At 38.7% G+C, this 13783-nt stretch overlaps 1 protein-coding gene across 1 annotated transcript in view; it reads right to left on the bottom strand.

The window, feature by feature from the left end:
• Positions 1–725: 725 nt before the first annotated feature.
• The window catches only part of fam171a1 (family with sequence similarity 171 member A1), a 38880-nt gene continuing 25822 nt past the window's right edge, over positions 726–13783 (bottom strand). Inside the window, exons 6-8 of the mRNA XM_042741114.1 lie at positions 8470–8586; positions 7958–8072; positions 726–4819 (exon numbers count right to left, since the gene is read on the bottom strand). Of these exons, the coding sequence (XP_042597048.1) occupies positions 3139–4819; positions 7958–8072; positions 8470–8586 (1913 nt within the window). The 3' untranslated portion in view covers positions 726–3138. The remainder of the gene's footprint in view (positions 4820–7957; positions 8073–8469; positions 8587–13783) is intronic.

The following is a 13783-nucleotide window of genomic DNA, read 5'->3' as shown; positions in this document are numbered from 1 at the left end:
GAGGCTTTTTGAGCTGAAATAATTAACCCCAACTGGATTAAATGAAGAGATGGATCTTGCATGTTTTTTTTGTTTTTTTTTTGTAAAGGGAAATTGTTGGCATGACAATTATCCCTCATTGATTAAGATCAGCTGTCAACAATTTGCAGTTGTGCATATATAAATGTGTTGTTGCTTTTTTGCCTCATGAGCACTGAAGAAAGCGTGGGCTGAAACGTCTGCTCTTAATACTTTTTCACTTTTGCATATGGAAAATAAAAATTATATTTTTGATAGACTTTTTTGGTCTAAATTGGATTTTTCCAGTGTGCGGACAAATTCAGCTACCTGTTAAAGTGAAAACAGACCATGTAAGCTCATTCTGTACTGTGTAATATGAAACTCTTCTCAAGGTCTTGGATTAGTGGAAGACATTAATACACCTTTCATCAATCCTTGATTCATAGCCCTAAAAGCGCAGATTAAAATGAATATCTGTATGTTGCACTTGGTTTAAACATCCTTACCTGAAACAAACCCAGTAAGTGCTTTCCATTTCATTAAAACGCAAAATAACATAAATGGTTACTGTTTTTATAACATCTTTTTAACATAATTTAGTGCGGCCAGTCCAAGATCAGTCACAACTGACCCAGCATAAAGTGACCCTGATGGATCTAGTTTATGATTTGATTGTATTCCATCAGCATTGGATATGCTGAAAAATAATGTTCAGTTAGTGTTGATCAGGTTTTTTGGCTTTATTGGGATAATAGGCCTGAATTATAATACAAGCAACCAGTCCAGACGTTCAAAGTAAATTGCTGAAGAGCCGAGTGACAAGGTTTCTTACAAAGTGGTTACCCTGGCAACAAGCCAGACTTTCAACAGCTTTCAAACAATAATATGTCGCTTTCAGTCCTACATCAGTACTTACACACACTGCATAGTATGTCTACAGCAGACACACCAAGCAACACACAAGCATAAACAACTGGGTGAATGAATATGTACATACAAGGCAAAATAATAGACCAGAATCATAAGATGTACTGAACATACAGGGGGTTTCAAAAGTCTGATACTACTTTTAAAAATGATTGAACAAAAAAAGTATTTTAGTAATAAATCCAATTTGAAATAATTTTTAAAATTTGATGCTATTTTTTCCTATGACAAATATTTTCGGTATAACAATTTAAAGTCCACATGAAATCAAAATGGACTTTATTTACTTTACTAGCACACATTGTAAGTCTTGATGCGAACAATTAATACGTGCAAGTTAATTCGCTGAAAAAAATTTGTCTTGGTAATCTTTAATCAAAATCTGAACCTTTACTTCCGCTCTGGAATGGCATTCCTTTTCTGATGATGACAGTTTGACGGCTTGGGTAGAATATCCTTAAACACACCCCTCCAACTGTTAGTTTGCTATGAGTGTGAGACGCCAAAATAAAAACACGCCCTCTAATCAATATTCCGTTTCAACTGGAAACACGTCACTACACTGAAATAAAGTCGGCAGCAACTTCCACTTGACGCGGACTTTAAGTAAAGTTGCAGTGGTAAAAAAAAGTTGCTTTTTTGCTTTAATGACAGCAGCACATTGAGCTGCATGAACAAATTTGAACTTATTTCATTAGTCACAAATCATAAATATTTACATCAACTATTCTTACAATTCTGTCAAAATCTTTAAAAGGTTCAAATAGATACCAAATCCCAGATTTTTAGTGTGGTTTCAGACTTTCAGACCCCACTGTATATCCAGATACAACATTAAAACACTTACACACATACAATGAGATCAAAGGAGGAGGTAATGCCACGTGGAGTCAATATATTGTGAAAAACGTTAAATCATATGACAAACTGATAATGGTGGAGAGGAAAATAAATCTAATGATGAATATAAATGATCACTAGAAAGGCACTTACGACAAAAAAAAAAAAAAAAAAAAAAGGTTTGGGAGAGAAAAGCTGGTGGCTGTTTGTGTTTATGTGAGTGAGTGCGGTTGAATCCAGCCCTCGTCTGAATGTGCTGTCCACATCACTCGCATGCTAAGGCAAGTTCAAACCAAAAAAATCATAACAAAACAACAAATTAAAATACAGTGGTTGAAAAAAAAAAAAAAACTACATGATCATTAAGTTTAAAGCAATGCATAGTGTTTTTTTCTTCAACAGGTGGGTCTTCTGCTCTGAAGCAATGTTGGCAAAAGTCCTGCTGTAGTCCTAAGGTCAAAAGAAATGCACATTTGAAAATCTGTGCTCGACACAGCCAAAATGACTGATTAACAAGAACAAATGGTGCATTATGTAAACTTATTTGGTTTCACAAAGCTTCAGCTGTATTCTATTCATGAATGCATGATAACAATAAAATTAAAAATGGGTGCTATTTAGACTGTAGATCCCATTATAGGGGGTTTGTCTGGTTTTTTTTTTTTTTTTACCCATTAAGATGCGGAAGACATTCCACCGGTCATCTCATAAAATGTTCAAAAATAAGTGCTGGGAAACACTTAGTGGTGTAGTTGCAGTTGCAGTGTACACATGTTGCCACTAGATGTCATATTGCTCTAAAACAGCAGCATCTCATAAAGCTTAAACAACATATCACCTTCAATACAATGGCTTGCAATATTTTTTGCTCAAAGTGTATGTCTGGAAAGCCATAGCAGTTGTGCAGTATGTTGTTGGTATTTAATGGTGTTTTTTGTGTTTCTTTGTTTGTTTTGCTTGAAAACTTCAGATTGTTCGTCCTCATTCAGTTGTGAGGCAGCGCTGCTTCAATATTAATTTGTGCTATGGCTTTCTTGGCTTTCATTGCCAGAGGCAAACAGCCACATACAGACCTGCGCTCATAAGGCAACTCCATTCAACAGTCCAGCTAGGGACCACAGGGGAAGCACTTAAAGGGACAGTTCACCAAAAATGACTTCTGTCAGCATTTACTCAACCCTCATGCCATTCCAAACCTGTATGACGTCTTTTATATTCTGCAAGAGATAGCATTATATTCTGAAGAATGCTTCAACTGCTAGAATGAAGAATGCTTCAACCCACAGAATAAAGTCATACAGGTATGGAATGACATGAGGATGAGTAAATTATGACATTTTTAATTTTTTTTGGTAAACTATCCATATCGTGTCATTTTAGGTTAAAGGCCAGTAGTGGTCGCTCCTCTCGCTTCTGCCACGGACTCTTCTTGTTCTCGTCTTCTCCGCCATCATCAGGGACGACCAGGTTGTCTGGCCGGCTGCTGCCCATGTGCATTTGAGTCTCCTCAGTCCTGAAAACATTGCTATCTGTCCCTGCCTCCTCCACCACTTCAACCACAGGCTCAGGGAGAGGTGGTGGAGAAGGAAGCTCAGGTGGAGGCGACGGGGGAGACAAACTCCCTTCGTCTTCTTCTTCCCTCTCTTTTTCCTGCATAAAACCCCCTTGAGTGTGTTCTTCAGGACTGCAGACTGGTGTTGGGCTACTGCTGCTCTCCGCATTAGCATTTGAGTCCTCTACAAACACTAGTGGTGTATATCCAACCACGGGCACCGCAGGCTGAGGCCCAGCTTCAGTTTTGACCCTGACTTTATCACGAACACGCCGCCCTGGTGTGACGTCGCTCATGTCAACCCCAGAGTCCAGACTGGCGTCGTTGCTTCCGACACAACTGCTGTTGCATCCTGCCCTCTGCAGGTCGATGTAGGAATGGCGGATGTGTGCATTGGAGCGGCCGTCCAGTGACACAAACCAAGCTCTGGGGTGAGGGAGCGGCTTTCCTCCCCGAAGCGCCATCAAAGTCTTTTCGGCCAGAAGCTGATCTTCTCCGTTCATCTGCACCACGTCCAGGCCCCCTTGGCTGAGCGAGTTGGGGATGGAGAGATCAGCGGGAAGAGCAGCTGTCTGCAACGTCCACTCCTCAACTCCTCCGCCTCGGTCATCTCCCTTCCCTTGCGTCCCTCCTTCCTGCTCTCCTTTGCCCCATGGGTGCGGGACTTGGTTTTGGGGTTGATGGCACGCACTGAGTTCCGCCTGAATGCTTTCCAATTCGCTCTGTTCATCCGACTGCAAAAGCAGCGCTTGGCCTGACAGAGGGTGTGTCCCTGGAAGTCGCATGTAGTGGGCGGGGATGACGAGGGTGGGACGAGCTTTACGGTAGGTTTCTTCCCCTTGGTTAACTTGCAATTCGGAAGTGCAGCAGAGCAGGGCTCCAGGTCGAGGAAGTGGGGCGGGACGCTCCAGATGGTCTACGGAGCGGGACAACATATAGTCGGCTGGCCGCCGCTCGATTCCTTGCTCCCGCTCTGGGGATCTGGCAGGACTTGTGGATCCGACTGAAACAGGAGAGAGACGGTTTTCACGCAAGCTTGATTTACTCTCCAAAGACAGTCGTCCTGCAGAGGTGGTGTGATGCAATGGATGGGGGGAAGAGGACGAGATGGACATGTGGAGGGGATGGACGGATGAAGTCGTGATGGACGTATAGCTCCGCCGGTACTCTCCACGTCCCACCAGGGAATCATAACCCTGGGAAGGATTGTTTGAACAAGCTGATTTGAGGGGAAATATCTCTACTGAGTGTTTGTAGTGGTTGGATCCTCGGCTATGGAGCTTGCTGTGCGAAGCTGCAAGCTCATTGGTGGAGGAGTCGTAGGGGGTGGGTTTAAGCATAGGTGTGTGCATGTCTGGCTCTGCCCCATTGTGGTCTAGGTGAGTCTCACTGATGAGGTTCAGGTGGGACATGGAAGTAGCCTGGTCTCGTTTAGAGGCATCTAAAGCGGAGGATAGAGTACACTTCCTGTGGACAGGCTGCAAGCGGGCACACTTCCTTCTGAAAGCACAGAAACATGATCTCATAAGCACTAAGGAAAAACCTGAATTTTCCTCTTGACCACAGACATCACTAACTCCCAAAACACCATTTATTTCCCTTAACATATCAGATGATGCATCATCATCCTGTATGTTTATATCATACTTTATCTGTATGTTACTATTATGGGTGGGCGATATACCAGTAGAAATTTTTCAAGCGGTAGAGATTTTTGACTATCGTCTCTATCGCGGTTATCACTATGTGGTGTGCTAGGTGGTCACGTAAACTTACCATTGGCACACATTTTCAAGCATTGCGGTTTAAAAACAAGTGATTTTAAGCCATTAAAATGCAATCAGCAGCGGAAGAAAACTCATTTCGCTACATGCAGGCGCTGTTTGAAAGACATGCCACAGAGCATGGGGGCATTGAACTTTTATTTTTGCAGCTTTATAGGCCGTGAACAGTTAATTGCAAAACGCCAGTCTTTGCCAGTATCCTGGTAAACACAGTAATTTAGGTATTAAGTGTAAGCAAACAGCTGAGAAAGAAAACACATGACGTTTAACAGTATATTGGATCCGGGCAGCTCTTAAAGTGATAGCAGTCTAATACTCCTGTTGTTTGTCATTCATGTTGAACAAACAGAAAAAAAAGGGAGGAAATCTCCCACTGCTCTTGACGAGTAATTTCTTACTGCTAAATTCTGAAAAAACAGAGGTGTTAATTATAGGACCTAAAAGCTCTGCATGTAATAACCTAGAACGCTGTCTAAGACTTGATGGCTGCTCTGTCAATTCTTCGTCATCAGTTAGGAACCTAGGTGTGCTATTTGATAGCAACCTTTCCTTAGAAAGCCACGTTTCTAGCATTTGTAAAACTGGATTTTTCCATCTCAAAAATATATCAAAATTATGGCCTATGCTCTCAATGTCAAATGCAGAAATGTTAATCCATGCGTTTATGACCTCAAGGTTAGATTATTGTAATGCTTTATTGGGTGGTTGTTTGTTTATTAAGTTTTTTACGCCATGTTAGCATCATGGCTATTTACATGGCAAAAAAGTTCAGTATCATCCATAAGATTTACATTATATAAAACATTTCAACTTAACATAAGATAGAAAATGTAAAATACATTTAGGTGGTACATTTTCAAATATTCCATGCAAGCATGTTTCTGAATAAAAGCGTTTTCTAGCAGCATCATAAAAATTACAATTCAACAAAATATGCTTATTGGGTGGTTGTTCTGCACGCTTAGTAAACAAACTCCAGTTAGTCCAAAATGCAGCAAGTAGAGTTCTTACTAGAACCAGGAAGTATGACCATATTAGCCCGGTCCTGTCAACACTGCACTGGCTCCATATTAAACATTGTATAGATTTTTATATGTTGATTATTACTTATAAAGCCCTGAATGGTTTAGCACCTCAGTATTTGAACAAGCTCTTGTTACATTATAGTCCTCCACGTCCGCTCCGTTCTCAAAACTCTGGCAATTTGATAATACCTAGAATATCAAAGTCAACTGCGGGTGGCAGATCCCTTGCCTATTTAGTGCCTAAACTCTGGAATAACCTACCTAACATTGTTTGGGAGGCAGACACACTCTTGCAGTTTAAATCTAGATTAAATCCCATCTCTTTAACCTGGCTTACACATAGCACACTAATACGCTTCTAATATCCAAATCTGTTAAAGGATTTTTAGGCTGCATTAATTAGTTAACCGGGAACACTTCCCATAACACCTGATGTACTTGCTACATCATTACAAGAATGGCATCTACGCTAATATTAGTCCGTTTCTCTCTTATTCCGAGGTCACCATAGCCACCAGATCCAGTCTGTATCCAAGTCAGAGGGTCACTGCAGTCACCCGGATGCAGTACGTATCCAGCCCAGATGGTGGATCAGCACCTAGAAAGGACCTCTACAGCCCTGAAAGACAGCGGAGACCAGGACAACTAGAGCCCCAGAGACAGATCCCCTGTAAAGACCTTGTCTCAGACGACCACCGGGACAAGACCACAGGAAACAGATGATTCTTCTGCACAATCTGACTTTGCTGCAGCCTGGAATTGAACTGCTGGTTTCGTCTGGTCAGATGAGAACTGGCCCCCTGACTGAGCCTGGTTTCTCCCAAGGTTTTTTCTCCATTCTGTCACTGATGGAGTTTTGGTTCCTTGCTGCTGTCGCCTCTGGCTTGCTTAGTTGGGAACACTTCATTTACAGCGATATCGTTGACTTGATTGGAAATTATTGCACAGATACAATTTAAACTGAACTGAGCTGCATGATGACATCACTGAATTCAATGATGAACTGCCTTTAACTGTCATTTTGCATTATTGACACACTGTTTTCCTAATTAATGTTGTTCAGTTGCTTTGACGCAATCTTTTTTGTTTAAAGCGCTATATAAATAAAGGTGACTTGACTTGACTTAAATACACACACTTGTGTGTGTCAAAACGCCCGTCTTTGCAAGTATCCTGGTAAACACTGTAATTTAGGTATTAAGTGTTAGCAAACAGCTGAGAAAGAAAACACATGATGTTTAACAGTATATTGGATCCGGGCAGCTCTTAAAGTGATAGCAGTCTAATACTCCTGATGGTGACCCATACTCAGAATTGGTGCTCTGCATTTAACCCATCCAAAGCGCACACACAGCAGTGAACACACACACACCATGAACACACACCCGGAGCAGTGGGCAGCCATTAAAGTTACAAATTAACTTTTGTAACTTTAATAAGAATATATATTTTTAATTTGCACAGTGAAGAATATGCAGTGTTTTTTATACATATAATTACTTTATACAATGTATGTAGCATTTCTTTTTTATTTGTTTTACTGTAGTTTTTTTGTCCTATGTAAATGAATTTTAGGTTAGGTTTTAATTCGGTTCTTATTCTTATTTAATCACTGACTGTTTACTTGTCTTAAGTGAGCTTGAGTTTTTTTGTGATATTGACACTGCTGACAAGAACTATGAAATTTATATGGCATCAAAAATGGATATGAAAGACCATGATATAAGATATTGGTCATATCGCCCACCCCTAGTTACTATGTTACAATTTAACAGTAAATGCACACTGTTTAAGAAACTTTGTATGTCCTCTGACAAAAAAAGACACACCTGCAATAGTAGAGCAGCAGACAGAGCAGGAAGAGCAGTATCAGGGCCATGCCTCCTAGTATGGCCAGCAGGAACACTGTATGATAAGTGCTAATGTCCTTTGCCACAACTGGACCTAAAGCAAAAAAAAACATACTTGGTGTTTAGCACAGAAGAATCGATCCATCCTGTTCACATCACACTATTCACATTTTCACTGTCCTCCTGACCTCCACTTTACAGCATCCATCAATAACACTTTTCAACAGGAGAAATTTCCTATAAACATGATTTTCATGTCGGACTAAAATCCCCCAACATAAGGACATTATTCTTTCAGCTGGTGGATATGAATAGCACAGTGAATGTGCAAACAACTACAGAAGTCAATAACTCAGTCTGCCACAAAGCACTTGCATGTCTGCCCGTCGGGCTCCTATCTCCATTAATGGCCAAAAAAAGGGTCAAAGAATGCAGAGTCATCTAAACAAAATAGAGAAATAGAAAAATGCCCAGAAATGGATGAGTGTTACCTGTGTTTATGGGAGACATGGCTGCGACCCAATAGCCAAGCTGAGGGGCAATGTATGTGAGAGTTAACTGTTTCCCCTCTCTCTGGACGTATCCCAGACTGCTCTTCAACCAGGCCCCTGCACAGACACATAAAACACACACATATAAAACATATTTCAATTTATGTTTTTTTTTTTTGTAAACAAAATTAAATAAAAATGTATGTATTATATTTTAATTTTTTTTATATAAACAAAAAAATAAAATACTTTACATATAACAAACAAATTAAAATTAAATTATATGATATTTACATTATATTTTATTTAACCTGTAAAATGTACATTATGGATAATCATCAATATCACAACTAAAGTTAAACAAAATACAATAATTAATGACAAAGGCAATATAACCTTCAGTCTTTAGGACATCTGCGGTAAGCAGGTGATCTGAGTCGAGTGCTGAGACCAGGCAGTGCAGATAACACTCAAAACACTCACACTGTATGGACATCCTATCAGCTTTGTCTATTGATCACAGTGCATTCATTAGACTTTCAACTGCATTATTCTGTCTGGACGCTTTGCCAATTGTTTACAGGGTCAGACATGGATTAAAGCCATGCCAACACACATCACTCAAACCACAGGAAGTGCTTCTATCAGGATTTGAATCTGGGTTGTCATGCATTTCCAATTAAGGTGAACATTTCCAATAGGATCCATGATTCAAATTCAAGTATTTCCATTTCCAAGAGTTTTAACTACATTTACCATGTGAAATGAATTCACAAGTTGAATTTACCAAGCTGATATGTAAATGGGACACATTTGAGGATGGGGCCATTTGTTGCCACTTGGTGGCAGTGTATGTTGATGGAATGATTATGGAGGACTAAATAATGAAGAAAATATTGAGAAAGGAAAAAATAATGTAGGTAAGGAAGAACAATAAAATGCCTGTATAGTGTAGTAGACAATCCTAATGAGAGGGAATTCAGCATGTTGTTGTTGTAAGGTTATAATATTTCTGCTTTTTCTCCTTGAGCACCAAAGCTTCTATTGATCTGATCTGTGCCAGACAAGCAATCACACACTGCACTGGTGACTACATGGTTCACATAAGCCAATGCTGATGTGCACATACAGAAGAGAGAGGCTAAAGAATGATTCAGCATTGTTTGCGCACAATTATCTCCATCCACACGTGACACGTTTGTGCACAGGAATATCGCTGGACATCTTCCCACACTCTTACAATACAGTCACATGCATAACTATATAATATATCAATCTGCCAAGCAAACAACGTTTTGTTTCAACTGCTTTGTGCTCAACATTACATAAGGTGTCTTTGCCAGTTGACATTTCACAATGTATTTACACTAATGAATTGCCTTTGATGTAGTATACATTGCATTTATTTAATCGCAAAACATCCAGAGTAGAGTACCAAACCACTATATAGCATTACATTTGCATACATTATTTTTTAAAGTGCCCCTATTATGCAATTTCCAATATTGCCTTTCATGCAGTGTGTAATGTAGCTGTATGTGAATGTAAATGATTAGCAAAGTTGTGTAACTGACAGTGCACGATAAATAAAGTTATTGCCTCCCAAAATAAAGAATCGACTCTCTACACAGCCTAAACGAGTCGTTAGTAATTCGAATCCTACTTCAATGACAGCTACACGTGGGGTAACACATTTGTATAATTCCTGTCTATGTTCTACTTTGTCTGGCAGCAAACAACAAATATCAAACCAGGTGACTGTTCACCATGCTGCAGAGTCTGACAATTTTTCATTGCAGTGCCCTTATTAAAAAAAAAAAAGGGAGGAACAGTGTAATTTAAATGCTGAGTGATGCCATGGGCTTTTCAGTCTAGTCTTTATCCACGTGTCACAGTGCACTGCAGACAACAAAGCAGCTTACATCTCTGTACTCTAAGAGAGGAAATCGAGTTAGCATTGGCTGCTGTTTTCCACCTTGTTCTCTGCTCTGTTTATGAGAGGCTGCTAGGAGACAACAGTGATAACACAGCAGTCCAGAGATGTTATGAATTCTGAAAAGGGTTTCCCTTAGTACTTCGTCAAACATTGTTTCTCTCCTGTCCTTCTGCATGATCTGATGTAGATTCAGATATATATATATACTAATTTCCCCTATTTTTACACTTACAGAACCTTCTCCATCTAATGCTTGTTTAATCACTGATAATTTAATTACTGTCAGATAATCAATATCCATTTTTCATACTGTTCATTATAATGTTGTGATGCCTACATTCACTTTCAGCATTAAACAAATCAGACAAAATACTATAAATAATCTTAATTTTAATATCAGCCATTTATTGGCTATCAGCAACAATATGAAATAATGATCAGCTTATAGGTTGGCTGAATAGACATTCAAAACAACATATCAGCTTACAGAGAACTCATTGAAGATCCTGTATGCACATCTTCTGATCCACCTCTGCCCGTCTTCCTGCCTCTCGCACACAACACTGAATTCTTTAGGAGTGTGAGCGAGCTGAACTGAGTCTCAAGCTTCTGCGGCAAAGCCTCCAGATTTGTTGAACGCATCATAAATCACACCAGCGGTCAAACAGTCAGCGTTACCCGCCAGAGGACTCTGAATGTGGCTTTAAACCTCAGCTTTAAAGCCACAGACATGTATATACAGGTTAAATGTCTAGTTTCATGATTTTTTTTACATATGTCTAAACTCAAAAATACATCAAATATCCACTGAAATACATACTAAATGTGGATATGTACACAATTAAAAATAAAAATAAAATTAAAATCAACAAAGGATGTTTCAAAAGACTGGTATTGCATAAGATCACCTCGTGTGACCCAAACAGTTATTGCAAAAAAGTTAATGCGTTTGTTTTTGAGAATCCTGCGTCAATTTCGTCTGAAATGAAGAAATGACCAGATTGGCTCTGGGCTGCAATTATGGCAATGATTATTGTACCACTGGGAAATTATGGGATATTCAGAGTTTAGATTTATGAGGTAAAGACCTTTGTCTGTCAGATCACGGTGGGACAAATTCTGTATATGCTCACAGAGACAAAGCGCTCCAGACAATTAAAGCATCAAGAGATGACTGTTCCAGTGTTACTTTACACTTAAAGGGATAGTTTACCCAAAAACGAAAATTTGATGTTTATCTGCTTACCCCCAGGTCATCCAAGATGTAGGTGACTTTGTTTCTTCAGTAGAACAAAAACAAAGATTTTTAACTTAAACCGTTGCATTCTGTCAGTCATATAATATAAGTGAATGGGAATCTTGGCTTTGAGAGTCACAAACTGCAGGGTTTAATTTGGTTTTGCTTGTGTATGTTTTTTGACTCTCAAAACCATGATTCCCATTCACTTATATTATATGACTGACAGCAGTGGTGGTCAGTAACAGAGTAGCTTTACTTTGTTACTATACTTAAGTACATTTTTCAAGTATCTGTACTTTACTGGAGTAGTTTTATTTTTAGTAACTTTTACTTCACTACATTCCAAAGCATAAGATCGTACTTTTTACTTCACTACATTTCATAAAACATATCGTTACTCCTTATATTATATCACGTGCTCTGACATGCAGAAGCGGTTTCTGATTAAAGAACGAACTGATTCTTTTCAATGAACCTTTTAAATCGGTTTGCAAATCACACCAAACGATTCATTCACGAATTTGAATCATCCGATTGCAGCTGTTTTTAAGTTGTCAACTCACTGATTCAAATGAACCGTTTAGTGCGAGTCTCCAGTGAACGGAATTCAAAAGTAAGAACCGGGAGATCTTGTGAGCGCGCGCGCATCTGATGCTGCTAAAAGTAAGTTACTAATGTCGATTTTTAGGATTAATTTTTGTAACTGAAAGTCATATTTAGGTCAAAACTGTCAGTTGTTTGTTAACTAAATCTGCTGTAAAGGGTGATCTATTTAAGCCCACTGAAATGCTTGAATACAGACACATCAGCATTAGTGCCTCTTAGGTCAAAAAACAAAACATTAAAATAACACAGATTAAATAAAATAACTCATGCACGTTCAAATTCCCTGCTGACATAACGTCAAAAGTTTAATTAACAAGCTTGCTGGTGCTAAGTTGAGGTAATTTTTAAAAATAAAGTCCAAATATTTTTATTCAATCACCTAGATCCCCTTCTCAAATCTTGCCCTGGATGTCCAATGCGCTGCAGAGTTTAGCTCCAACCCTGATCAAAGTCACCTGCCTGTGATTTTCTAATGATCCCAAAGACATTGATTGGCATTGATTAGCATGCTCAGGTGTGTTTGATTATGGTTAGAGCTAAACTCTGCAGGAAAGTGGATCTCGAGGTCTAGATTTGAGGATCCCTGACCTAGATAGATTACATCTGGGGGAAAAAGAAAGCATGTGATGTTCAGAGCAAGTGGGAAGTGATGCCCTCTGGGGGCATTTGGCCAGGGGTGATTTTACACCACAGACAAGGTTTGAGAAGAAAAAAATCATTATGAAAAAATAACTTCAGGCCTTATTCTCATGTCATATATAACTGTGATGTTCTGCAAAACAACAAAATTTAAATAACTTTTTTTCTTACTGGTGAAAATCTGATGGTCAAATGTGACCCTGGAGCACAAAACCAATCCTAAGTTGCTGGGGGTATATTTGTAGCAAAAGCCAAAAAGACATTGTATGTGTCAAAATGATACATTTTTCTTTTATGGCAAAATTATTAGGATATTAAGTAAAGATCATGTTCCATGAAGATATTTTGTAAATTTCCTACCGTAAATATATCAAAATGTAATTTTTGATTAGTAATATGAGTTGTTTTGAACTTCATTTAGACAAATTTAAAGGTGATTTTCTCAATGTTTTGATTTTTTTGCACCCTTAGATTCCAAATTTTCAAATAGCTGTATCTCAGCCAAATATCATCCTTTCCTAACAGCTTATTTATACAGCTTTCGGATGATGCATAAATTTCAATTTTGAAATTATGACTGGTTTTGTGGTCCAGGGTCACAAATCTGTTTTCTTTAAGGTACACCGCAGTGTAAGCTTCACAGTGAACATTACTACATCACTCTCATCAGCGTAGTCCATATCAACAATAAAAATATATTTTGACTCCATATAGTGGTTATTTTGAGAAAATTCCAGGTATTTTGAGCGGTAGGATTATAAAAAAAAAAAAATGTGCTAATATAAAGTTAAATTAAGTAGCCTATATAAAAATTGCAAAATAAATTTATCTATCAGTACTTTTTTACTTAAGTACATAAAAAAAATCGAGTACTTTTGTACTTTCGAGTAAAA

This window comes from Cyprinus carpio, chromosome B16 (genome assembly GCF_018340385.1).
Source record: "Cyprinus carpio isolate SPL01 chromosome B16, ASM1834038v1, whole genome shotgun sequence".
Lineage (NCBI taxonomy): Eukaryota > Metazoa > Chordata > Actinopteri > Cypriniformes > Cyprinidae > Cyprinus > Cyprinus carpio.
This window is presented reverse-complemented; position numbering and strand designations above follow the sequence as displayed.